The 27,757-nt window shown below is 42.8% G+C and overlaps 1 protein-coding gene across 2 annotated transcripts in view; it reads right to left on the reverse strand.

The window, feature by feature from the left end:
• ERBB4 (erb-b2 receptor tyrosine kinase 4) overlaps positions 1–27,757 on the reverse strand; it is a 455,036-nt gene that overhangs the window by 62,377 nt on the left and 364,902 nt on the right. For both annotated transcript variants that reach the window (XM_018911785.3, XM_050987615.1), the window contains exons 11-16: positions 27,338–27,428; positions 25,702–25,901; positions 19,984–20,116; positions 18,783–18,876; positions 16,954–17,108; positions 10,975–11,049 (exon numbers count right to left, since the gene is read on the reverse strand). In XM_018911785.3, coding sequence (XP_018767330.2) covers positions 10,975–11,049; positions 16,954–17,108; positions 18,783–18,876; positions 19,984–20,116; positions 25,702–25,901; positions 27,338–27,428 — 748 coding nt within the window. The remainder of the gene's footprint in view (positions 1–10,974; positions 11,050–16,953; positions 17,109–18,782; positions 18,877–19,983; positions 20,117–25,701; positions 25,902–27,337; positions 27,429–27,757) is intronic.

The raw sequence follows: 27,757 nt of genomic DNA on the forward strand, positions 1-27,757 counted from the left end.
AGCTACACAATGTGCCTTCCTGAGCATGGAGAAGTGAGAGGGAACCTCACAGACAAGATGTGGAGATCACCTACAGAGGCAATGGAGAAATCAGGCTCCCTCCAGAGAAAAACTCATAGCAGTACCTTAAATTGGGCATTTTCACAGCACACCAACAACTTCTCAACATGAACACACTCAGAGCATTTGACATCCCTCCAACAGAGGCTGGAGAGCTGCTGAAAAGATGGGTAAAACCACAGCAGGACAACTGCAGAGTACAATGGTGTGAAAACATTGCCTGCTAAGCCCAGGACAAAGATTAACTGTTGTCAGGATTGTGGAAATGTCACTGCTGTGCTCTAAAAGCCTCCCTCAGTTACATCTGAATGATGATGAAAGGTACATTACAGCCTATTAATAAAAATGTACCACACAGCTACGGAAAAGAGTCTCCCTCAGAAATACTAAATTGTTTATACAAGCCTTTCTTTATTCTTCTTTTTACAACCTTTCCTGAAGCAGAGCCATGCACCTGGTATGGAGCATGAAGGTGGGTCTACACTACCACTGAGAAAGCCTCACACTCCCACATCCAGTATTTAAATTTATTTATATCCACATTTCTCAGGGTAAACCCATTACCACAAAGGCCTATTGCAGCTCACAGAAACTCTAAACTGGCAGATAAAGGAAAGGGAATGTTGTCTGGCTGGGAAATGGGTTATGATGTTTGGGGAACATGAGTCCAGTATCACCTCCTCCTCCTCCTCCTCCTCAGAACACACTGTCCTTTCTCACCCCAGTGGTTGTTCTGTGATTCTGAGTGCAGAGCCTAAAGAATCTGGCACATCCACCCCAAACAATGCTCCTCCTTGTTGAAATGTCTTTCTACATTGTAAGGAACTCTTTAACAAGCAATCATGAAAGACACTGGCCACCAAAAACCTCCTATGGAGCCTGCACTGCCTAATGCTCTTGAGAAAAGGAATTTTTAAAATTCATTTCTATGCTGTATGATTTACATATAATTTTTAGCAAACCATGTAATTTTTAACAAACACCACCAAACCACAGAGTGACTCAACAGGCAGAACTCAGCTTTAAAGTGCATATTAATAACTAGCATAACCATTGTCAAAGTAAGTAATTGGAGTTTTATAGTACTGTGTACTCTAAAAGTAGTCCAAATAATATTTACATGATAGACTATAATAAAGAAATGGTTCTAAAGGGGACATAACAAGTAATGAAGAAAATAAAATGAAGTTTGTAGCTCTTCTATTGTCATAGAGTACAAGGGGGGCTCAAAATGGATCTTTATGATTCAGCATGTGAACTCTCACTGACTTTGAAAGAATGTTCTCCTTTTTAGTAGGTAATTGAAAAAAAAGAAATAATTTTCAATGACTTCACCAAACAAGCATTTTCGTTGCTCATGTGAAATATTCTACATTATACCTGAATTTTTAGGAGGTACCACCTAAACACAATATCAAGCAGGCTTAAAAAAGAAGCGTGAAAGGGATAGTACAATGTGCAATAACTAATGTATTTAAATGCTAAACAAATCAGTGAAATACAGAAAAAAAATGTATTTTCAAACAGTGAGCAGTTGCCTTGACTCCCAAATCGACCATCCTTGCAGCAAATCCTGTAAATCACAAACAGCCAGCCTTGGATGTGGTCACACACCCAGCAGCTCCTCCTCTCTCTGCTGCTGAGCTCCAAAGTCAACAGCTCAGGTTGATTTGCTCCAGGAGCAGATGCCAAGTTTGCAGCCACCACTGCTTTCAACCACACCTGGACTATTTCCTAATCCCACTTTTCAGGGTGCCACCCCATCACTGGGGTTACTTTCACGTCTGTGTTGGGTTGACTTCCCTTTTTCTCTCTGTTCTGCTAAGATCAGTCCTCATGCCTCAGTTCTCTGCTTGTTTTCATGCTTGCAGAGCCTCACCCTTAATACCCTGCTGAATTCCATTCAGCTGTTTCCCTTTCTGCTGGGCCATTGCTGGGGTTGCTCAGCACAGATCCCTGCAAGGTGGCACTGACCAGAGCTGAAGTCACAAAACCTCCTCCCATTTCGTTTTTTTTTTTTTGTTTTTTAATCCAATCCTTTTTTGCATATGCACCTAACAAACTGTTTGGCTTCACAGGCAGCTGGACACACAAATCTCCTTCTGCTAGTGGTATTAAGGGTTTAATCCACTTATTTTTGTTGCATTACTGTCCCACAGCCACCTCCATGACTGCAATTCCTGACATTTGCCCCACTCAAACTACTGCCCACTTAAAACTAATTCCATGAGCAAAGCTGATGAAAAGACAAAAAATGCTCTATCAAAGACCCCCATCATCATCCTAAATTAATTTTTAAAAGCATGGAGGACTGAAAAGGCTCAGAAAAGCCAAAGCTCCATGTCAGTCCTGCCTGTCCAGCATAAAGAATGGACAGCCAAAAGTCAATCCTGGCTCCCATTTCTTACAGCTCCACCACTAACCCAGCAAGAGGAAACTCCTGATACAGCCACTGCTCTCCTCTGCACACTGGAAATCTACTCCAGAGGATGGAAACAATCTCTGCTAGGTGTTTCTGGATTTTCATGCTCATCAAAACAGGCTTAGCAGTCCAAGAAACATGGCCCTGAATCACAGCTCAACCCCACATAATTAATTTGCTATCCCACATCCCTCCCTCAACTGAGGACAGACAGAATACCCAATTAATAAGTGGAAAAGGAATCAGCTGGGGAGGTTGTGGGAGGAAAAAACCCCATAACATGAAAATCCTGCTTCTTCAACTAGAAACTGTGTATCTGTGGCTAAGAGTTGAAAGAAAGAATCCAGTATTCCCTTAGGAGAAATGAAAAATACATATGTATTTCTTGTCTAAAGGGTACTGTGTTTTCAAGTGTAGAAACACCTAACACCCACTTCCACACAGCCCAGCTGACACTGAGTTCAAAGTCAGTATTCCAGGAGGGACCAGGATGCTCAGCAGCAGGGCTCACAGCATTCCATCCACTCCAAAAGATCAGGACACCTGCAATTCCCACAGTGCCCTGAGAGCAGGCACCACAGCCTGACTGCAGGTTTGGGTGGGTACAGGGTTGGTCTGACACTCTTGACTGCAGAGGGCAGCAGAAAGGGGAGAGGAAATCCAGTGGTGGCTGCAGAGGGTGATTGTAGAGGGTGATCTTGTCCCCCAGTGATCCCCCCTGCTGAAGACTGGAGGCAGGCCTGATCTTGACAGGCCACACCTGTAATCAATAAGAACTAGTGAGATATAGGAGTAAAATATGAAAAATAAAAGATAAAATCTCTGGGATTACAGCATCAATATCAAGGTTTTTAATGGGCTTCTCCTGCTCTAAAACTGAAGAGCCCCAATAAAATCTCTTGCACCCCTGCCATTTTTAGGCTGAGATTTTTCTTTTCCACCTCAACTTTAACAAGGAATGCTGTTGTTAGGAGCTTGCACAGTGACTCTGTTTGGAGGCTTGGGCTTTAAATAAACAGATTAGCATTCTTTTTAAAATATGCCAAGTCAGGCCCCACATCATGTAGACTGATTTATCTGTGACACAAAGCCAGTTAAATCCACTAAACTGAACTCACAGGTGAAGCCAGTTCAGCAGGTAAAACAGCAATCTGTTTTATAAAGTTGTCATATTTCCCATTTTCTTTGCAAACAATAATATTTTGCATTAAATAAAGGAAACTAGAGCTGTAATGGATGCTGATGGACTGCTCTGAAATCAAAACTATCAGCATTAGCTCCAGGAGTTTCTCTCTGCATAAAGAATTCCTGTTAGAAGCAATCAGCTCAGCCTGCTGCTCTGCACCAAGCCTGGCAGTCACTCAGTGGCTCATCATGCCTGTGCACATGAAATTATTCATCCAGAAAACACACTTTTCTCCAAGAGAAACACGGCCTGCTTTGTGGCACTTTGCTGTTCCTTCCCTGGCACAATCAGGAGCAGCATGACCCATGGCAGGACCTGTTCAATTGCTGGGGAAACACGTGAAATGGGAACCCAAACCAAATCTGGACCAAAACATCCAGTGGGAGCTGGGTCACAAGGACAATGCACACTGGGGCTCTGTCTTAGGTTGAAAGATGTTAGTGGGGCTGTGTGTTCTGTCCCCATCTGTCAGAGCTGGGGCAGTTCTCTGCTGTTCTTTGGGCAGTTTTCTTTATCTCTCCCACACCCATCCTCCCTCCAGGAGATCTCTGCTGTCCATGGCCACTGAGTGTCCCTGCAGGGCTGATCAAATCCCACCATCCCATGGGGAGATGCTGTGCCCAGGGGAGGAGCCAAGCATTCCTCCCTGGATCCAATCTGCCCTGGGAACAGCCCAGCAGCCTTTGCCCCCTGCATTCCCAGAGGAGCAGCTTTCTGCTGCCCTGCATTCCCAGAGGGAGAGCAGGCCCATCTCCAGCAGCCCTGGGGCTGCAGAGGAAAACTCCCCCCTTGTGCAGGATCCCTGCTCCAGCAGAGCCACAGCTGGCACTGCAGGAGGGCTGAGCCCCCTGGGATGGGACTGTGCCACCACCCTGAGCCACCTGGGATGGGCTGTGCCACCACCCTGAGCCCCCCTGGGATGGGACTGTGCCACCACCCTGAGCCCCCCTGGGATGGGACTGTGCCACCACCCTGTGCCCCCCTGGGATGGGACTGTGCCACCACCCTGAGCCCCCCTGGGATGGGGCTGTGCCACCACCCTGAGCCCCCCTGGGATGGGGCTGTGCCACCACCCTGACACACAGGGTCAGCTCCTGCTCTGTCAGTGCTTTGTTTTCTTTTGTGTACTATTGCATTTGTATTTTTCATTTTCCTAGTAAAGAAGTGTTATTCCTACTCCCACATCTTTGCCTGAGAGCCCCTTAATTTCAAAATTACAATAATTCAGAGGGAGGGGGTTTACATTTTCCATTTCAAGGGAGGCTCCTGCCCTCCTTAGCAGACACCTGGCTGTTCAGACCAAGACAAGCTCAAAACTTGAACATTCTGCTCTGCTGTTGGTTTTTATAAATACAGAGAATGGATAACATGAAGGAACGTTCAGGAGTATTCTAAAAAACTATCAGGAGAAAAACTGTTTGAATATTGTGCTCTTCCTTTTGTTAATTTTTTAAAACACTTGTCCTGAGGATGAGGTTGTATTTGTTCTCAGATTTCTACATAAATGCTACAACTCTCTAGTATGAGAAACTACCAGCTCTGCTGAGAAATGCACACAACAGAGAAATACAGAGTCACCTCCTCACAACTCTGCCAAAGAAAAGCTCAATCAGAACTAGCCAGCACCTGCTCTTCACATTATCCCTTAATCTTTCTTGCCTGTTTTATCATTTGTTCAATCTCAGATAACTACAGAAATTATTCTCAACATTATCTTCTATTGATGAAACAGCCAGTATGCCTGCAAAAGATCTTGTTCACCAGCAAGTGAAAATGGTGTCATTAAAAATTAACATCAGACTGAAAAAAAAACCCCATGAAGCTTTTTGACAAAAGTACAGATAAGATCTGAATGAGTTTCTCATCTCTGCTAGCAAAGGACAGTCTGAAAACTCAGAATTTTACCTGACCTAACTGCTAATGAGCAAGCACATGTGAACAGAACAGAAATCTTGTGTAATGCCATGTGGAACTCTGTGCCTCACCCACAGCTGACAGAAGCCAAAGCTCAGGATTCAGCAGCTGGATTTGCTTGTCTGTGTCCAACTCAGAACTCTGACTCAAAGTTCAAAGAACATTCTAGCTGAGGCCATGAGCTAAGAGCTGATCACAGCTGGAAATTATTGTCACAGACACTGAAGGGTCCTGTCCCATGGCAGAGGATCCACACCACCCTCTGCCTCCAAGCTTGGCACAAACTCATCTTTGCTTGGAGGAAATTCCCAGCCTTGATTTCACAAGTCTAGTGCTGGAGAACCGAACATTACCACAGAAAATCATTCCAGGGATGAACAACCTTCATTAGAAATGCACTGGCATTTTGCTGCTCTGAATGTCTCTCAGATTTCACCCCTTTTATACCTGACAGACACCAACTCTCCTTTTCAGTCTGCTGGACTTAGTTCCATCCTTAACCAAACTTTGTCTTCTCACCTGTGTCCTTCCAGAGCAGAGCCTGGCTCTACACCTTCACTTTCAAAATACCTCTGCTTTACAGAAAGGAGATGCAAAGAAGCTGAACTAACAAAGAGAGGCCATGGCATGAGGAATGAGTTCAGTGTTAGCCCACATTTCCCATTAGAAATTGAATTTAGGTTTTTAAAGCTACTACCCAAAGGTACAGATAATTTACACGGCATTTTCCCAGCCCTTTACTTTACTTTACAGCATGGAAAAAAATTATAGGAAGAATAAGTAATTTGGTCTGATGGCTTGATTTCCTAATGCTCTGTTCCTGAATGATTGCTGGTATTTGTGGTGATGCTTCCACCTCTGGTAAATGCTGAGTACAACTTCCCCCACAGCACCAAAGGATTTTGCTAATTCCTTGAAACCCACAGCTTGTTGTAGATAAGAATATGCACGTTGACATTACCCTTTCTGTTTGTTTTACACACTGAAATGTGTGTTTACTTCTCAGTTAAATTGCAAGAGCTTTCCCAGCATTGGATCAAAACTAGCAGATAACTTGTAAATTTTGATACTGCAGTTGTCTGTTTTTGCAGGAAAGAAGGAACATCCTTTCCAGCCCAAACCATTCCAGGATTCCATCTGTACAGCAGGAAAGAAGGAATACCCACCCACACCCTTTCACAGGAAGTAAAATGTGGAAGTGGTGAAAAAATGGAGGAGCTCACAAGATCACTGCAGTGCCTTTCACTGATGTGCCAGGGGTACTCCAAAGGAACTCCTCCTAAAGCTCCAGGCAGGGAAATGCCATGGCAAGAACTAAGGTACCCTGAGCCTCAGAACCAGTCCAGAAGAGGCAGTTCACCCACAGAACTGGGATTTCTCTGGGAGGCTCTTGCATGAACCTGAAGGGAGGGTGTGGCCAGGTGGGGATCAGTCTCTTCTCCCAGGCAACGGGACAGGAGGACAATGGGGAGGTTTAGGTTTGGAAATTCTTCACAAAAAGGGTGAATGGTCACCCAGAGAGGTGGTGGAGTCACTGTCCCTTTAAAGTAAGACTGCATGTGGCACTCATTGCCATGGTTTAGTTGGTAAGGGGGTGTTAGGTCACAGGTTGGACTTGATAATCTCCAAGGTCTTTTCCAACCTTGCTCAGTCTGTGAATTTGTCCTGTTTCATGACATGTAAGATCTTTGCAACCCACAGAGGAAGGATCTGAAACTGGTTTTTCTAGTCTGGATTTTTAAAAAAATAAACCTTTTTTCAACTGCTCTGTTCTGATGCAGCTTCAGAAAGCTCCACATTAAGAGTCTCTCTCGAGCAGCATCTTTTACCAACCAAGTAACAGCTTAGCTGGTACTCACAGATCTCATTTTCCTCTTATTTTACACAGAGATCCTCTGCCCCTCCAGAATAATCTAATTATTCTATAAAAGCAGAGAGCATATGGAGTGCTTTCCCCCAAGCATGGTGAAAACCATCAACATAAGCATTTTATTAGAGGTGGTTTCCCTTCCCCAGCAACCTCTGAGAGCTGCTGTGAAATTCTGTTGAAGTCACACTGTGACAGGGTACAAAACAGCTATGAAAGGATTTGCCTGCATTACACAGGGTTTACTGTTAATTAGCTTTGTACACATAAGCAGTAGATAAAACCAGCTTGTTGTTGTTGTTGTTGAGGAAGTGATGATTTGTTGAGAGGACATCCTTTCTGGATACAAAACTAGCAACAGCATTGTAATTAGAGTTAACATCTCCACAACATTCTATTGAAGCACTTGACAATAGTGGGCCTGGCTAATTAGTTTTCTGTTAGTTAAAAGGGAAATGTAAATGAAATTTTCTTGGGGCGTAAACAGAGGCACCAGCTCACTCAGACCAGGAACATCAGTGCTGCTCCTGGTTCTCTCCTATCACATTCCCACACATACAGAAAACAGAAACCTCACTCCTCTGAAGATCTCTTCTCTCCTAGCATTAAGGTGAATGAAGCCCAGTAAGGATAAACCAATTAAAATTCATACTTTAGCTAAAAGCTCTGCCCACAGTCTCACTCCAGTCACTGCACTTAGACAAATTTTTCTGGTGAACTTGAAAGGAACCAGCTTTTCCTGACTCTCTGGAATATTTCCTTAATGAACAGCAGAGCATTGTTTTTACAGGTTTTGAATCATCCTTTTAAACAATATTTATCCCAAACTTGGGAGCAGACAGACTCATCTTTTTGCTGATTGTTCCAGAATATTCTGGAATGTTCTATTGTGTGCTGTTCCAACCACAAAACCCACTGAATGTGACTGCCAGAAGGTAGCAGAAGGAGGAGTGGCATTGTAATAAGAGGCAGGAAAGGAGGATGGATCACTCCTCTGGTCATCCTGGCAAATTCCAGCCTTCTTCTGCTTCCCATCTTTGCTTTGGCCATTTCCAGGAAAGAGTGGTGTGGAAGGTGGAACCAAAACCAAAGCCCTGCAGGAATAATCCATACAGGAAGCTGTCACCAACATGTTCTATGAAAAATCCTTTCCTTAGGATTTTTCCCTCCTGAGAAGCCTCAGGAACAAACTGCAAACAATTCTTACCTGCTGCTGTGGGATGCACAGGTGGAGCTGGGATTGGTCTCTGGGGTTGTTTCTGATCAATGGCCAATCCCAGCCCAGCTGTCCAGACACAAACCTTTGTCATTCATTCCTTTTCTATCCTTAGCCAGCCTTCTGCTGAAATCCTTCCTTCTATTCTTTTAGTATAGTTTTAATATAATATAGATCATAAATATAATAAATCAGCCTTCTGAACATGGAGTGAACTCTCTCATCTCTGCCCTCATCCTGGGACCCTGTCACCATCACAGGAAGCTGCACAAGGAGCTGCTCTTGTGGACACAACTCTGTGAACCTAAAGGTTAAAAAAACCCCAAACCCAAACTCTGCAGCCAGAAATGCATTGCCAAAAGTGAGGCTGTTTTCCCCCAAACTTGAAGGGACGAAAGAGAAGCAGAAAAGCAGAAGTTTCAGCAGCCATTTGGAAACCAAGCCATGTGATGCACATCTGATTCATCTCGATTAAACACGACAGAAAGAATTCCTTTGCTATTCTACCAGACTCTCACAAAAGCCTTCAAGTCAATGGATCATGGCACAAACAATTTGCAAAGCAAAAAACTGGAAAGGAAAGCAACACTGCTATGGAAATGGAAATAGGAGAAGATGAGGAATACCCTGCTCTGACTTCTGGCAGAAAAACCTGGCCCCTTCTACTCGCTGATAATTCACATCAATGGGAAAAACTCAAATTAATAGACAGGGGTCAGACTGGGTATTAATTAATTTAAGATTTATAAGTCTCAGGAGGGTGCACAGCTGTTAAAGGGACATGAAGAAGGTTCTATCTCAAGTTCAACACATCCATTTTGCATTTACAACCCTACTGTAACAAAAAGTGTCACTTTGCCAGTGCAGTTTTGCCCATTTTTAGCCCAAATAGAATGAATAATTTCCACAATAAAAAAAAAAAAAAAAGCACAATTTCACAAATCTAATACAGAGGTATGAAGTTTCCTTCTTTGCCTTGAAAGTGAAAGAATACATACTGACATTTAAACACAGTGCAGGAGTTTTCCTAGAATAAATTCAGCAAGGCTGAAACAAACACAAAAATATCCATCAGATCCAAAGGAAACAGGAAATATTGAAGGCTGAATGGAGCAGGAGTAAAACCACTGAACAGAGAAAAACAATTCCTCATTTCTCTAGTTTGATAAGGCCCTTAAACTTAAGGTACTAATAATAAATAAATAAAATAATAATAATAATAATAATATAATAATAATAAAATATAATAATAAATAATAATAATAATAGTAAATTTCTGTAAATGTGCTTTGAGTAAAGTTGATGAAATTGAGGCCTTTAAAACTGGGGCAGCTTTGTTTGAATGAGTCCATCTGAAATATCTCAAAGTGGATATCCCAGACCACAAAGATTAAAACCAAACATTGAAATATTGAAAAATTCCTCTCCTGCTGCTTATTCATTGGTTACAGAATTAAGCCAGAACTGATACTGATTTAATACACAAATGTACCATCTGATAGCATTTCCAGTGCACTGTTTTACAAGTCCAAATATTCTCCTTCATAAGCCATAAATAGATATATTCACATTATGTTCACAATTAGGAAGGAAAGGCAACCTTAAACCTTTTGGAAAAGACAAGAAAAAAACTCAGATTGAAAATCTTAATGAGGTGATTTTGATTGAATTGATGCATTTTTCATTGAGTCTGAGCTCAGGAGAGTAATCCCAAAGCCTAGCAGTCATATTAACCAGTTTGAATTTAAGAATGAACAAACTCAAGAGCAATGTGGGGCTTTCATGGAAAAGAATGCAGAATAAAGCCTACATTAATTTCTTCCAATTGTCATTACCAAAAAATAAAATTGCTGCAAGGTTACAATTCTTCTTTTAAACAGAAAATGGGGAAAAAAAAAATCAAATAATAATTTTATGCGAAGTAAGGAAGAAATTTTGTTTTGCTGTAACATTTATGTTTTCAAGGGAAGGCATATGGAAGAAAGAGGCTGGTTTGCTTTTAAATTTTGTCTTAAGCAAAAAACAACAAGAAAAAAAGCCAATAAAGAAAAAACAAGTGCCAGAATTTTTTCCATCTAATAGAATTTAACCAGGAAATACAATCTGTAGAAGGAATATCTACAGGAAATTTCAGTGAAAAATAAAAACCCTTTTAAAAACGGGCCTAAACGAGCAGAATATCTAATTGGCTTTCAGACAGAGAGCAGGTTTGGGTGCAGGGAGGCAGCTGAGCCAGGATGCAGGGTGGGTGTGAGTTCAAACTGGCTGCTATGACCTGGCAGGTGGGCAGGATGGGGTGGGGATGTTACCTAGCGTGCTGGGGCAGGGCGGACTGCCGTGTCCATGGATAGAAAATGCAGTCATGACTAGCTGGGCCTCTACACCTGCAGGCAATTACAGAACAAACCACGTCACTGCCAGCCCCAGGACATGCACAGGCATGCGCCCTTGTCCACACGTGCAGGATGGAGACACACAGCAGCCAGCACCCAGGCAGTACCTATCCATCAGCCCAATGCAGTCCTCCAGGTGGGGCCCTATGCACCTGCAGCAAATCCAGAGTGGGAACAGGGAGAGAAAGAGAGACAGCTGTTATTGACACACCCAACCTGCAGCAATCCCCTTGGTGTTCTTAATTCTAGCTCTTCTCTGGCTGACCAAAAAAGTTACAGCTTGTGACAAGAGGAGCAATAACAGCAGCAGATTCCAGGGCAGGCCATAGCTCGGCTCAAACAACACTTAAGGCAGGTTTCACCTAAGTGGGAGTCCTGACAACAGGGCTGCTTTTCATGAGTCACCAAACCAGTGATTACTGCACAAAAGCTGTTCATTTACAAGTCGAGATCTCCAGGAGCACGATCCAAAACTTGCTTTTCTTTCTGTAATTGATGCAATTGTTCGTTTTGTTCTAAGCTCCCAGCCAGGGTAACCCAAGAAATGTTTTGGAAGCTGAAAATCCTTTTTTCACAGGGAAGCTCGATCAACTTCCAGCAACAAAAACCACAGCAAAATGGTGTCTGCTGATTCAGACATTTTATTCTGCTTTCCTTGGATGCTGCCAGAAGTTCTCCACCTGCACAAGCAGCAGGTGCTCACCAAAGGCACTGGAAATGCAGGGAATCACTGAGTGCAACCCCACTAAAACACAACTGGAAGGATTTCCTCAATGACTGCTTCCTCCAGCATAGGTGCAGACATTAAAAAAGGGTTTGCAGAACACAAGTGTGGCATGTCTGGATCCCCATGAAGAGCAGGACTGGTCTCCTGGTCCCCTGCATTCAAACAGCAACTCAAACATACATTTACCCAGCAGTCAGGGTTCTCAGAGACCTGAAGCTGAGCTTTTAGGGGTTAAAACCACCTGAGCCCTTCAGTGCTGCACACCCAGCCAGGCATTCCAGCCATGGGGAGTACCTGGCCCTTGGCACTTAAGGAAACCAAACCATTTATTTCAACTCTTGAACAGGGCCTCAGAGCCATTTCATTAACAGGCCCTAGGGCTGCACATCTGCTGCAGGCAGCAGAGGTGAGCTGACACATCAGTAGGCTGCAACTCACTTCTGTGGAGGCATTTGAAATTTAAGGTGTGATCCCCAACTCTTTTAAAGTTTGCTGTTTTATCAGGTTGGCTTTGATGGAAGGATATGCATGTCAAAAAAAATCTGAGAGTTCAAATAAGCTCCCACGAGATCTTCTTTCTGCTTCACCATCACTTGCCACTCCTCAGCTTTTGCTGCTTTTAAATTGGGATCACTCTGCCATTAGAAAATGGATTCAATTTCCCTGTACCTGCTCATCAGGGAGAGCAGAGCAAGTAAACCTTACCCTCTGTTGTTTACTTGAATTCTTATGTTTACATAAGACATTTACTCTGACCTGCAAACTCAAACTGGAAGGATTTCCTCAATGACTGCTTCCTCCAGCATAGGTGCAGACATAAAAAAAGATGTGTCAAAAATCCAGACAATGCATAAATGTAAGAGTTGATTTAAACACAGCTCAAAAACTTAATACAGAGAGAACTCTTGGAATTTCAGCTGTCCTGGGCATCAGCACTTCAGAATTCAAGACTGTCTGAATTCTAACCCATCTCAAACACATCCAATGTTTCTTCCTTTCATGGCATTCTCAGCAATTTGGGAAAAACAAGCTCAGCAATGAAGGAGGCTGAAGAATTACTCAAATTGTCCATTTCCTCCCGTGCTAAAAAAAGCTGAGCTCAGCCTCTTGCTGTAAATAAAAAGAAAGGCATCTTCAAATGAGAGGTCTGAGAGCCTGCTGCTGCTTTAGAGAACTGGCAGACTGACATCAGGAGCTTGGAGTCTCAGAGTCCCTTCATGTTCATTTGGAGAGCAGGACTGAATCCAAACTGTACTGCAGGACCTCAGCCAGGGCAAGTTGAATATCACTGATTTTTATTTCAAATTGTCATCTTCCTCAGTGGCCTTGGCTTCCCAAAGAGAGAACTCTGTCCAGGTGCAGTTCCATTACTCCACTCAGGCAGTTCCCACTTTCCTCCTGAGTGGCTGTCCTGATTACATGCAGGGAAGCACCACCCTGTGGGAGTCATGGCAATATTTATTCACAGGGTATTTTGTACCACCAAAAAATACCATCAGGTATTTTTCCCCAGGAGGGAACTCCCTCATTCCAGGCTTTTTGACCCATATAAGCCTGACACAATCTTACATCATGCTGTTCACACCCAGTGTTCCTTCTGCTCGGAGTCTGGATGAGATTTTCTTTTCCAAGTTGGCTCTGTAAAATGAACTGGTTAATTGAGACATGCCAATTCATTAATGATATATTCAGTACCTTACACAAGTTCAATACAGCTTATCCAGAAAATTACACTTGGAGCTCATCCTAGCTTAATAGATAATCATCCTCTGAAAGGAAATTTGGGGTTTTGAAAATTGCAGTAACAAATATTTTTTTTTCCCAGGAACAATCCAGATATATTGTCATTTATCAACCTTCTTTAAGACTGAAAGGTGGGGTTTTAACTGCACAGATATGGGGTAGCAAAGCCATTCCACACCAGATGTATTCTCAGAAATCTTGGTCACTGGAAACAAACAAAACTGATTTTACAATGGTGTAAGTGGATTACATGTGGGCATTTTTTGTGATGGTCACCCAGCTATTGCAATGGATAAAATCAGACCCAAGGGTCACTGAGCTAACAGGTGAGAGGAACAAAGTTCAACTGGAGTTCCCTCCAGGAGGAAACTCTCCAAAACAAAAGAGGAACAGTTTTTCTTCTCCAGAGTGTGTTTGCAATACTCTTTCATCCAGAGTTCAAACTTTCTTCCTAAAATTCCCCCTAAGCTTCAGGGACAACACAGTGGTTCTGCCCTCAGATCCTTTCAGGGCCACACACTGCTGCTGGAGCTCCTCTGACTTGGCTGGGAGGTCTTGGTTAGAAGGAAAAGAGTTGATTTGTGCCCTCCCTTCCAAAGCTGCGTGACAAAAGGTGTTTGTGTGACCAGGGGAGGCGTCCACTGAGATGCCCCACGTGTGTCCTGCCCAGCAAGGAAGCAGGCTGTCACCTGCTGCTCTGTAATTAGTGTTTCATTCCTGTGCAAGTGCTCAGTTTGGGCTGGCTCTGCAGGAAGGGTGCCAAATGCTTTCCAACTCTCCTGAATTAAGTGGGATAGGTGTCCCACCTGCCTCAGATCTGCTCCAAACTGGCTGCAAGTAGCTGATCACAGGCACCCAAGGGCAGGAGCACAGTTGTTGCACCCAAGGAAGTCACTGTCTGACAGTTCTTCTGGTCAAAGCAAGATCATTAACTGGGCTGGGTAATTACACACCTATTAAGAGAAACAGTCATTACACTTAAATAAGGGAGGAGAATGGTGCTAGCAAACCTGACTAAAGCAGTCCTCTGCAAATGCCAAGATGGAGCTTGTGGCAAAACACAGGAAGCAGAGGTGGGACAGATCCTTTCTTGGTGACAACTGGTGGGGATGACTGGAAACATCCTGTGAGAACTAATGACCTGTTTTACCAAGCAGCACAGCAGGAATGAGATAACCCCATCCTGGGAAGCACTGCCCTGCAGCAGCTCAGCCCTTCTGGATGGGTATCCCAGCTGCACTGAGAGGGCACTGGTGAAATTCCAGCACTTGATCTGGCAGCCAGGAGAACAGATGGGGGGGATGAAGCAGAATTAAGTTTTCTCTCCAACTTTCAGCCATGAGCCAAACAGCAAGCTGTGTTCTCCCCACAATCTATTTCAGTGAAAAATCATGACTGAGGGGAATTTAAACATTCCTTCCTAAAGGAAGGGTGTGAAACCAGAGAGTCCAGCCTTGAAAGAGGAAAGGAGAGAGTAACTGATTTCCCTCCTCTCTGTGGGCATATTCAGGCCCTGACAATGGTAGCAGGAAGATGGACAACCTGCAAACCCCAAAATCTTGGGCAGTCATTAATAGCTTCATTAACATAATTACATGCCACAAAGTCTCTAAGAACACTTAGAGAATAGTGTTAGAACACAAATAGAGCAGTAACAGAACACAAAAGAATAGTAAGCCATGCTTACCCAGACTTGGGGTGAAGAGAGCATTGTTTTAAGGGATTAAAAAATACCCAATAGGCACACAATAACTCTTTAATAAGAGAACAAAGATTTCCACAGGGAAATGAGTGTCATGGAAAAGGGACAGTTCCTCACCTGGGAGATGGGAACAGCATGGGCTTTGTGTACATAACTGGGGGAGAAACCTTTAGCCCTTTACCTTGTCCTTTTTCTGGGGATGGCCACACTGTGGGACTCTCTTTCACCTAATCAGGAGGAGAAAATAAAAAGGAGGGAAAACCAGAAGTCCAAGGATTCAAAGGACAACATCACTTGGCACAAGGGAACCCAGTGTCAGCAAGAGCTGCCAGTGAGGACTGCCAAGGTCAGCTGGAACTGCCTACTGCCCTTGATATTTGTGCATGAACTAGAATGTCACATTTTCAGCACAAGACATCAAAACCTCCCTTCTCAATCCAGGCAGGTAAAAACAAACAACCACTTGCAAAATATGAATGCCTATGGAGAAGTGGAAAGGTGTGGAAAGCCTTCTGCTCCCTTCCTGGTCTAGGAGAAACACAGTAGTTGGGCCACAACTAGAAATAGCTGGGTGAGTTAGAACTCTTCAGGAAAGAGGAGGGAATAGGATGAAGGAGAGCTGCAGGGCACAGTAAATCCATTACACCCATGGCTTTGTCAGATTAGATCAGCACTGGCACCTTCTCCATCTATGGAGAAGGTGGAGAAGGTGCTCCAGAGCTCCTGGAGTGAGCTGGTCTTTTAATATCATTTCTTCTTAGCCTCTTCCTCCACAGTAGCAGCATTTTTCTTATTGCATAACTGATTTAAAGGGTCTGGGGGGGAGACAAATCTGTAACAGATCCTGGCTGTGTCTCTGTGATCGCCCTCTCATTTCCCTAATGGCTCTATTGTAATTAGATTTGCAAAACCAGCAAAAGGTCTCGTTTTGAATGGCAACAGCTGTTGACATCAAGATTTCATTGAATGATTTACTGGTTTAATTTTAGCTGCTAAACAATAAGAGCCTCTTGTCGAAGATTATTTCACTGGCTGATGTTTTCTCTTTTTCCCATTGCAGCCTCTCCCTCTCCTTGAATGCTGGACACTCTGAATTGCCCCGTGGAAAAGGCAGCTGTAACTGACATGGCCTGTGCAAAGCTACAGGTGTGCCCATGACTATTGTGTGTTGCACAGGTTCTTAATTCTGGCTCAGATCCATGGGCTGGGTTATTCCAAGTGTAACAAATTCCAAGTGTAATAAATTATTCTGGACACTTTAGGAGGACTTCAGAAATTGATGCTCAGTCTCAGGCTCCTGTACAAAGTCTGGTTTCAAACTCTGGGCATCAGTCCCTGTAGGGAAAGGAGAGCAGTAACGCTTTTGTCTCAGGCTTAGTTCACCAATACCAAGTAGCAGAGATTCTGTCAAGGAACAAATACTAAAAAAAGGTCATTTTATAGGCCTAAAACTAAGTGAAAGGGCAACCAACCAGTGTGGAAGGAAAGCTGAGAGCATTGCTGTGGCAAGTTCTTCTCTGTGGTCTTCCAAAGGTTTTTTTTGTGATAAACTGCTGGGCGTTCATGACTAAAACCTGAACGTCATGAGAGACCTGAAAATCAAAGGTTAAATTCCTACTGCACACTCTCTTTTCAGGAGTGGGACAAGCCAAAGGAGCTCTAAAGCCCCCTGTGCTAGGAGCAGTGCATGGACTGGAGGGCTCCCTGCAGAGCTGGCACTCACCCCTGGGTGCAGTTGGGATGACACGGGTGGCACTCCCGATCCTCGTCGGCGTACTTGAAAATGAAGCTGTTGGCCCCCTGCAAGCCATCAGGACATTTTTCCACACAATTTGGACCATCCTTAAAATGGAAACACTTTGTGCAGTGGTCAGGTCCCTGGAGAGCGTGGAAGAAAGAAATGGAGAGCATTCAGGTTACTCTGTCCTTTGCTGCTGCACTGGGGTTGCACTGGCACACACACAGCACCTCCTCCTCCTCCCAAGGAGCTGTGCATGACCTGCATGGCTCCAGCCTCTGCTAGGGAGCAGCAGACACATAAATCCTGCTGCTTCTGGCCATCAGCTTCTTCTGTAGAGTGCCAGACTAAACACCAGCTTCTAGATGAGCTTCTTAAAATTATTGGTGGGCTTAATGCAGTGAAGTCAGTGCCCAGTTGAATGCTGAGAAACTTCCTGCTACACTACCTAGCACTGAAGCAGCTCTGCAAAGCCTTCAGTGGGATCTTCCACCTCTGCACCCCAAATCTGTTCCCCACAAGCATTCTGCACATGGCAGCTGCCCACAGCAAGGATGAAAGACTGCAAGGTCCTTCATTCTACAGGATAAATGACCACAAGGTCTCCTCCTTAATACACGTGAAGAACAAATTGCTAAGACAAATAAACCAAGACTCCTGGACAAGGTAAAATTAAAGTTTTAAAGCTGTGATGATAAACCAGTGTATAACTAAATCAGGCTGAGCATTGGCCTAGGATTTTATGTCCATAAGTCCTGCTACAAATCCAAATTTCCCTGATGGGCTGAACACTTGAAACATAAGTCTCTTGCCTTATGGCTGTATTGCAGAAAACCACAGTATTGTAAGAAAAATTATGATGCCTTTCTTTTTTCCATTCAGTAAGTAAGTAATAGAAATAAGGAAATAAATTACAGGCTGTATTTTCTCAATTATGAAGAGCCTAAAATACAACTTCTCATTTCCAGTATCCTTGTAACTTTTAATCTTGGCAATACACAGAAAACTAGAAAAAAAAGAGACAATTTCTATCTCCCAAACGAGCAATAGTCTTGGAAAGAAAAGTTACTGGTCATTATAAAGGTGAGAAAGAGTTAACCATGATTTAGGATGCATGAAAAATGTTATCTATCAAAAGAACCTAAAGGCTATCTAAAAAACCTCCCAGCAATAGTTCAATAGTTGAACAACAGTTCAAACTGAGACAAATTCCCCCTTTTTTTTGGGAGGGGGGTGGTGTATAAGGAAAGAAAATAGGGATAAAAGAGGGCACTCAAACCCCAGCTGCATGCTGGCAGGCTGAAAAAATTGCATGCATCTGTACATCTAAAGCATTGAGACAACTTAAGAAAGAAAAAGAAAACTTTTAAAATCACTTTCTCAAGGAGGCAGATCCAAGGCAGATCCCCAGTACCAACACAAGCAGAATTCCTTCCCTACAGGCAGAACTCCTTCCCCACAGGCAGAACTCCTTCCCTACACACAGAACTCCTTCCCCACAGGCAGAACTCCTTCCCTACAGGCAGAACACCTTCCCTACAGGCAGAACTCCTTCCCTACAGGCAGAACTCCTTCCCCACAGGCAGAACTCCTTCCCCACAGGCAGAACTCCTTCCCTACAGGCAGAACTCCTTCCCTACAGGCAGAACTCCTTCCCCACAGGCAGAACTCCTTCCCTACAGGCAGAACTCCTTCCCTACACACAGAATATGTGTCTTTTGCTTTTGTTTCACTCATTTATTTTCTTCCCTCAGCACATTTTTGCCATTCCCCCTGAGGATGACACCCCAAGCCAGCCCGGGCTGTGTCCTTACCGGCCCGTAGCAGGTGATCATGTTCTCCTCCATCTTCTCACACTGGGGGTCACACTCCACACACACGGAGCCGTTTGCAAACTCACGGAATTCCCTGAGGAAATATTGTGCAGGCAGCTTAGGAGAAATGTGAGTCCAAGGCAAAACTGAGCTCACCTGGCTGGGTCTTCACCTGATGGAGTTGGTCTTATGGGTCTGTCAGGGCCACCACCTCACCCACAGCCACGTGAAGCAGAGACACCTTCTCCACCAGCATAAAATGTGGGAATTTATAAAATCAGAGCTGCTGGCATCTTCTCATTGCCATAACCATGTAATGAGAGTGATGCTGGAAAATAAAACAGCTCAAGGCACCTTCCAGCAGTCCCATCCCATCTGTGATTTGTACACAGCCCTCAGGATGGAGTCTCATCATGCTCTCACTGCAGCCAAAGACACCAAAGGGGGATCAGCTTATTCCAGTGCACTGACAACACAACTGAGCTCTGTAGCTCTCCTTACTGGGGCTGGAGGGGCAGGAGAGAAGAGAACTTGACTTTTAAGTACACCAAACTGTGCTCTGACAAAGTATCTTTTGCAAGCCTTCTCCAGAGGGAGGAGCAGGGAACATTTTCATGCATTTGTGGGAGCTCCTTTGGCTCAGTTCAGCTTTATCTTTCTGTCCTAAGGTAGATTCAGCTTCCTCGTGCTGTGGAGGCATTCCCCCAGTATCAGCAGCAAAAAGGGGCAAGAACTCCTGCTGGGTTTTTAAATTTATATTTCTGTGTACAATTACACAGTGCATTATGAAAAAGAGAGTGATTTTTTGGGGTCTTTATTCAGAGAATTTCTTTATCAGATGCCTGGATCCAACTCATCTGAAAGAATGTAATTGTATGGTTCTGGAAAAGGTATCAAGTAGGGAAAAATGAGGGTTTTTTGGTAACTTTTGACCTAAATCAAACTGTTGACATCACCAGCAATACAAAAGGTGCAAGGTGATGATGCTGTATGAAAATGTCAGTGGAATACCAGGGAAAGCATTCCACACAAGTTCAGATTTAGAACTCCTTAAATCTCAGCCCAGGACACGTCCCACCCCAAATCAGTAACGCTGGCAGCGGAGCCCGACGCTGATGCATGCAAACCCCAAATGCCTGGCCCAGTGGAGCCCTCAGGAGTGCCATCAGCAGCTCTGGGAGCAGGCCAGGGCAGCTCTCACCCGTGGTAGAGGTTGCAGGAGTCGATGCAGGTCCTGCCGCGGATGAAGCGCTTGCAGGACAGGCACTGGTCCGGCCCCGGCCCCCAGCAGCCGTCACTGGAGCACAGCTCGTTGCACACCATGCCATCAGCAGCTGCAGAGACAGGGCAGTCAGGAATGCACACAGCCCCCCCAAACCAGGAAAACATCCTGGGGACAGCCCAGGTGCTCAGAAATGTCCCCATGGCCCAGGGGAGGGGAGACACCGAGTGCAGAGCTCACGGTGGTCACAAACCCACTGCAGTCAGCTAAGGGTGCTCTTGGGGACTGGCCAGCTGGTGTGGTCTAATTGATCCACTGCACCCCTAAAAAACCTCTAACTACAAACCTACCACAAACAACATAAAAGGAAGGCAAACTTCCAAAGTGGAAGATAAGAAGAGACCCAGAGACCTTGAAACAAGAAGGGAACCAGAACCGAAACAAGAAGAAACAAACCAAAACTGAAACAAGAAGAAATAAACCAAAACTGAAACAAGAAGCAAACCACAACTGAAACTACAAACCAAAACTGAAACTACAAGAAACAAAGCAAAACTGAAACAAGAAGAAACAAACCACAACTGAAACAAGAAACAAACCAAAACTGAAACTACAAACCACAACTGAAACAAGAAACAAACCACAACTGAAACAAGAAACAAACCAAAACTGAAACAAGAAACAAACCAAAACTGAAACAAGAAACAAACCAAAACTGAAACAAGAAACAAACCACAACTGAAACAAGAAACAAACCACAACTGAAACAAGAAACAAACCACAACTGAAACAAGAAACAAATCAAAACTGAAAGAAGAAACAAACCAAAACTGAAACTACAAGAAACAAAACAAAACTGAAACTAAAACCAAACCAAACCTGAAACTACAAGAAACAAATAGCCAAAGAGGTGTCTCTGTACAAGAACTGATAAGAACAAATTGTAATGTGAAATTAGTAAATAGAAATAATATCAAAGATAAATTTATATGGTATATATATTAAAATAAAATTTAAATAGAGCAAATTTATATATTTACTATAGATATGACTATTTATTAAATAATATATTCATGTATCATAATGCATTTATGATTATAGTTATTATTCTATATTTATATATAAATATTATAGTAGTGTATATGTCTATCTAATTATATTTATTCTTTATTTTATATTTATATATAAATATAGTAGTGTATATCTCTCTAATTACATTTATTCTTTATTTTATATTTATATATAAATATTATGGCAGTGTATATGTCTAATTATATTTATTATCTATTTTATATTTATATATAAATATAGCAGTGTATGTCTCTCTAATTATATTTATTATTTTATATTTATATATAAATTTTATAGTGGTGTCTATAATATTTTATGTAAAATATCAAAAATTAGGTAGAAATGATATGATATAAATAAATATAAACCTATTGTGAAACTTAACACGTATACAACAAATTAAGAGACAAAAAAGAAATTAGAGTCCCAGAGAGTACATGTGTTCTTTAAAGAGCTATCCTGCAAGCAGCCAGCACTAAATAAAAATCCACACCTGCTTCACAACTTTTACAAGTGTTTATATCAAGTTTTTTCCACGAGTCACAGGACAGAAAAGAAGCAAATGTGGCACAGCACAAACACACAGAGCACTCAGCTGGATCCTGGACACGCTGCTGGCCTGCTCCTTGCAGAAAAAACAGCAGGAAAAGATTTGAGTGATGCCAGGAGGAGCAAAACCAGAGAGAGCTGCAAAACCAGGAGAGAGCAGAGAGCTGGGGGAGAAGGGACTGATTAAAGCTCCTAAAATCTGACTGGCAAGAGGAGGTGAGGGAGCGTGAAACAATTGTTCAAATGCTGCTTCCCAGCCCCTCGTGGGCATTCAAAGAGACAGGAATCCAATAGGGGTCAAATCTGAGATTTTTCTTCATAGGAAGTAAAGATCAACCTGTAAAAATCCCTGACACATGACTTGATAAATGCCAAAAATTTAAAGGAGTCAAAAATCATCTGTCTGAATCCACTCAAGTTCTGTTAAAGTAAAATATAAAATGCTGCCTATGAATTGTGGACTCCCTGAAATAAAACTTATGGACAGTGGGGAAACAATTGAAGGAAAGACACCATTAATTGTGATTTTAAAATTATTTACTGCAAAAGCACCTGCAGAGCCAAAGAGCCTTTATACTGAAACCCTCAAGCACTCACAAAAACACACAATGGACTAAGGGTGAGAGAGAAAGTTTGTTTCCAACAGTGTAAGTCTGTATTTTTATTGGATATAAATCATTCTCTGTGTAAATATCTGGATGGTGAGAGAGATGGAGGAAATGAGCAAAGAGCAAAAGGAACACATATCTCTCCAGCACCTGAAGGAAACCTGGGTGTGCTTTCAACCTAACCCTGGCATGTGAAAGGGCAGAATTAATTGGAATTTCTTTTTTACACAAATGGATTACAGCCTGGTCTGAGTAAATGAAACCCAGCAAGGACCTGAAATATCAGAGAGGGCAACAATTCACACACTTGTTTGCTTTTCAAACTATTGGAAACAACTTGAGAGCAATAACCAAGGAAAAGGAGGTGTGCTCCTGAGTTCTACCACCCTCTGCAGTATTTCCTTACTCAACACACCACAAATGAGGCACAAATTCAGACTTCTCAGGCATGAGAAGCCTGAATGTGTTTTATCAAGGCTGGGATTTAGCTGTTTTCCTTCCTATATCCCATGTAATTTTGAATGCCAACACCCTAAAGGTATCAGAAGGATCTTCTTGGTTTTTCTTCTGCCTCAAAGCTCAAACCAGAAAAGCCAAACACAAAGTTCTTTCATTCAGGAGTCACTGCAGGTGCTCAGGATGCTTTAAAGTGCATTAAATATCACAGGTTCCAGCACAGCAAGAGGGACTCAAGGAGCCATTTCAGAGAGGCTCTGTCCTCCCTCCCTGAGCTCTGCTGCTGCAGCCAGGAGGAGCAGAAACACAAAATTCAGCTTCTCCTCACTGCCCTCCCCTGCCTTCCTTCCAAGCACATTAACATTGGTAGAACAACTATCAGATGGCAGCAGTTCCACTCTGCTGCCACTGCCTGGACCTGCAAATAAACCAAAAAGAAAAAGCACAAATCCAGAAACTGTCCTAGCGACAATTAAACTTTTTATTGAGTTTCATATGGGTTTTGTTTTCTAATCAATGGCTCATTTTAAATCTTTGTCATGCAACAAAGAAAAACTTAACCTGGTTTGGAGATCCCTTCATTTCTCATCTTTAATTTTAATAGTGCTGGCTCTTCTGATTTTGTTTTTCCACACTCATCACAGAAAGGCAGTTCCCTGTTTGCTTTCTCACCTTCTTTGAAACTTGAAATTGTGATTTATTTCTAGTGATTTCCTTTCTTTTCATTCTTCTCACCCTTCAAACTACTCTGGGATCAGAATTTATTTATTTCACTTAAATATCTGCCCAAAAAAACAAGGGATATTATTACAAGAGAGCTCCAAAAACACAGAGAGTAACTGTATACAAATAAAAAGAGAGCATTTCAATAAGGAAAATCATGATTACCCCATTGAAATGGAGCCAACACAGTGCCTGGAATGATGAAAAAAGCAACAGAAACAAAAAAATTATGATTTCCTCCTGAAATGTTTTCATAAAAGAATCTTGGCAAGCTGGGAGTGGTTGTTTTGACAACTTATAAAATCTCATTTCTCTCGCCTTTCTCTTCTTTAATTGTGGGGATGGCTAAAGAAACATTTCAATTTTTGACACATTATTTGGCAACTCCATGGGCTGAATGTTTTCTGCAGCTCCAGCACATCCCATGGCCTTGTGTGTAAAGAAATAACATTCAAGTTCTTGACAGAACCTGGATTTTGTCAGGTTTTAGAAGGATTCATTCCTAATTAATGGGGCCTCACAGGTTAGGAGCAGAAAAGTTCAATGTTTTTCCCCCAACCTAAATAGAACATGAGAAAATTACCTCCTAAAAAAAGAAAATTTATTTTTATTTGGCTATATGCTTCTGGGCCTGATCCAAAGCTCCAGAAACTGAATAGGAAAAACTCCTGCAGACTTCAATTAGCTTTACATCATGCCTGGTAATGAATGTAATCATTTATTCAAGTTGTTAATTGCTGGCTAGATTGATATAATTCATAATAATCACATCTCTAACAACCTTTGCCTGGAAGGGTTTCACCTCACACTGCAGGTGTCACTAAAGCTGAGAGAATTGCTCAAGTAACTTTGGATAAAAGAACAATTTTTTCCCCTGCATTTATTTTGTGTGCACTCATATTTCACATGACTCACCTCTGACTGTTCCATAAAAAACAAAAAACCCCAAAAACGTGCTGGGGAAAAAAAAAAAGGCAGATTTTTCACTTCAGCATGGAGCAGAGGTGAACTCTCCCTACCCTTTCCTTGGGGGTTTGCTCCTGCTGGCCACACCATTGGCCTCCTTGGCCACCAGGGCACACTGCTGGCTCATGATCAGTGGCTGTCACCAGGTCCCTTCCTGCCTGGGCACTGTCCAGCCACTCTGTCCCCAGCCTGGAGCACTGCAGGGGGTTATTGAGGCCAAAATGGCCAAAATGCAGGATGTGGCACTGGGACTGTTAAACCTCCTCTGTCTGGACTCTGCCCATCCATCCAAGCATTCCAGGGCTCTCTGCAGAGCCAGCCCACCCATCCCAGCTTGGTGTCACCTGCAAATTCACTGAGGAAAGACTCAATGCCCTCAAGTGCTCCAAAGGGTGCTGGAGAATTCCATCTGCTCCATGAGCCCTTGCTGCCTTCCCCAAGTGATCCTGCTGTATTTCACCTAACACCGAGGGCACATTTACACTCCAGTGATGAGCACAGCTATTCCCTCTCTCAAAACAGAGCAGAACAGCACTTCAAAGGGAGGGGAGAGGAAAAAAAAACAGAAATAAAATCCCTCAAAAAAATAACCCACAAACTACCCTCAAACCAACAGAAAGGAAGAGCTAAAGTGCAAGCCAAAAATAGGAGCACAGCTTGAAAAAACCCAAAGCAAACATTTTTGGCTGGTCAGGGCACAAAAATCAGCAATATCACTTCAACATACAGCAATTTAATGAATCTCCTCTCCTGCAAGCAGTCTAACAGATGCTTAAAATGAACTGCCTTGCTGCTACAATATGCCTGTATTGATGCAATTTGCTGCCTGATTTCTATATAAACAGGATTTTTTATCTGCTACAGAGCTTTCTTTGGCTTTGCAGTACCATGATCTCAGCCTAGGTGCTGGCATGCAAGCTTTCCTGGAGTAGTATATTTTATCAGATAGGTCAAATATGAAAAGAGAGAATTTGGTGACCTAAAACAGTCCCAAAAGCACCACTGGATTAAGAGAGGGCCACTTTGGGTGGGGTAAGCAGAAGATGCTAATCCCCCTCCTTCTGGAAAGGGCTGTAAAATCTTGAACACTCCATTGATACCCTTTGGAATGAATATTTATCAACCTGGAACATTCCCATCGTGTTAAGGAAGCAGCTGTCTCTCTCTCTAAACTCTTTCCTTTGTCCACACCTTAAAAAAATGTCATTTTCCTGCTCAGGCTGGGTCAAACCCCTGGGTGCTGTCAGTGAGCCCAGCTCCCCTGATGCCCACAGAGCTGCACAAGCCCCAGGGGAGCTGGTGGCAGTGAGCAGCAGGTACTTACTGCAGTTCTCTGCCCTTTTGTTCCTGTGGATCACTGTCTTTTGGCTGGGGGTGCTGAACAGGCTGCTCCAGTTGACAGTGTGGTAGTAGCACAGGTTGCTGTTGTCTGTGATGTAGATGTTGCCAGCACTGATTTGCTTCAAGGACTGGAACTGCAGGGAGGTGATGCCTTGTTGCTTTAGGATCAGCAAGGAGAGGCCACTGGGATGAGATCAAAAGGGAGAGAGAAGAGGAATTAACTTCAGCTTATTATATCTGGTAGGGAATTACCAACTGGAATTAGTTCCAAGATGATCTTTCCGGGAAAACTGAGAATTGTTCAGAAAACTTTTATGTTGTGGTAACACAAATATTTTATGAGTCAACATCCAGTTCTGATGGCCAGGAAATCATGAGTCCTGTCAGGAGTGAGACAAGCTGGGATGCTCATAGCACTAGGCCAGGAAAGCCAGCAGAACTCCTCAACCAGCTTCATTTCATCCACTAATAGATTTTTATTGAGGTTATGTGCTGATAGGAAAACTGAATATAATTCAGGTTTCTCTTTCAACAGCATTAATACTTTGAACAGCATTAACACTATTAATACACCCCATTAATACTAAACAACCCTATGATAGTTGATATGCTAAGGAAAATACATTAAAACATCTTCTGTCAGGCATCAAATTAATGCCATTTCAAGTCACACAGGAACAAACTGGTTTTTACATGGATTTTTTTTCCCAGCCCACTCCCTACATTCCATTTTTCTTTGGTTGTAAGATGTGGTTATTGCCTTTCTTCATCAAAGGAACAGTAAATGATTGTCTGCACAACATGAAAATGACTGCACATATTTTATGGCTGAAGATTAGTGAAGAAAATATCCAGTTTCTGGGCATCCTTTAAGTTATTGTGCTTTAATGATGATAATTGTTTTCCAGCTGTTCCAAATAAAAATTGCTGCCTTGGAACAGAATGCAGGGCTGTAATTCAACCTCAAGGTTCCACTGCTGTTTAGGATGCCAGCAGAACCCCATGTCTGATTTACTCCCTCTCCAAAGTGGGGATCCAGGGGGGGCTGTATCAATTACTCAGGTACCTCCTTGTGCTCCCCCAGCATTTCTTCTCTTCAAACCAATTTTTTCTGTTTCCACACAGAAACAAGAAACATCTCTGGTAAAAATGGCACTGCAGAGCTCATGAACACCTCACCTGCAAGGTGCCTCAGTGATTTCAATATTCTTCCATCTTCTGCCTCTTAAAACCACTTTGTTGTTTGGCCATATGAGCCTGCATGTCTAACTACAACCATATAAACTCCTAATAATGAGACTAAGTTCCATTATTCATTCCTTTTAAATTGTGGCTCTTCACAAGGTATTTTAAACCATAAATGTAAGTTCCAGTCAATGTGATAATAGCTACAGCCATGAACCAAGACTGGTTTTTTAAAATAATTATGTTGAGAAGGTATCACTCATTAAAAACAACTGATTAGCAAAGATACTTATAATGAACCCCTTGGTAACAGAGGAACAAAACATATCAATTTATGATGTCCTTGCCAAAGGATGTTGCATTCTCTGCTACTGAACAAAGAATCCCAGAACATGAATTAAAAAAATCATTGCACCAACAGAGAATTACCTTACCTATAGAGAGCTCTGCCACCAATGGTAACCAAGTTAGAGAACACCCTGAAGTCTGTCATATTCTCAGGCCACGACTGTATGTTCAAATACCCTGAAAGAGGAAAAAGCAAACATGTGAACACAAATTATTTCAGCCACATGTGAGTTAGGACAGGCTTGGCCTATAAAGGAAAGACAGTGCCAGCTTGAGGAAAAGAAATAAATAAGGTGTCAGACTCTTGTCATGTTCATGTTTTATGAAAAATCCTTTCCTTAGGATTTGTTCCTCCTGAGGAGCTGAGAGGCCTCAAGAACAAACTGCAAACAATTCTTACCTGCTGCTGTGGGATGCACAGGTGGGGCTGGGATTGGTCTCTGTGGTTGTTTCTGATCAATGGCCAATCCCAGCCCAGCTGTCCAGACACAAACCTTTGTTATTCA

Source organism: Serinus canaria, assembly GCF_022539315.1.
Source record: "Serinus canaria isolate serCan28SL12 chromosome 7 unlocalized genomic scaffold, serCan2020 HiC_scaffold_29, whole genome shotgun sequence".
NCBI classification, from domain to species: domain Eukaryota; kingdom Metazoa; phylum Chordata; class Aves; order Passeriformes; family Fringillidae; genus Serinus; species Serinus canaria.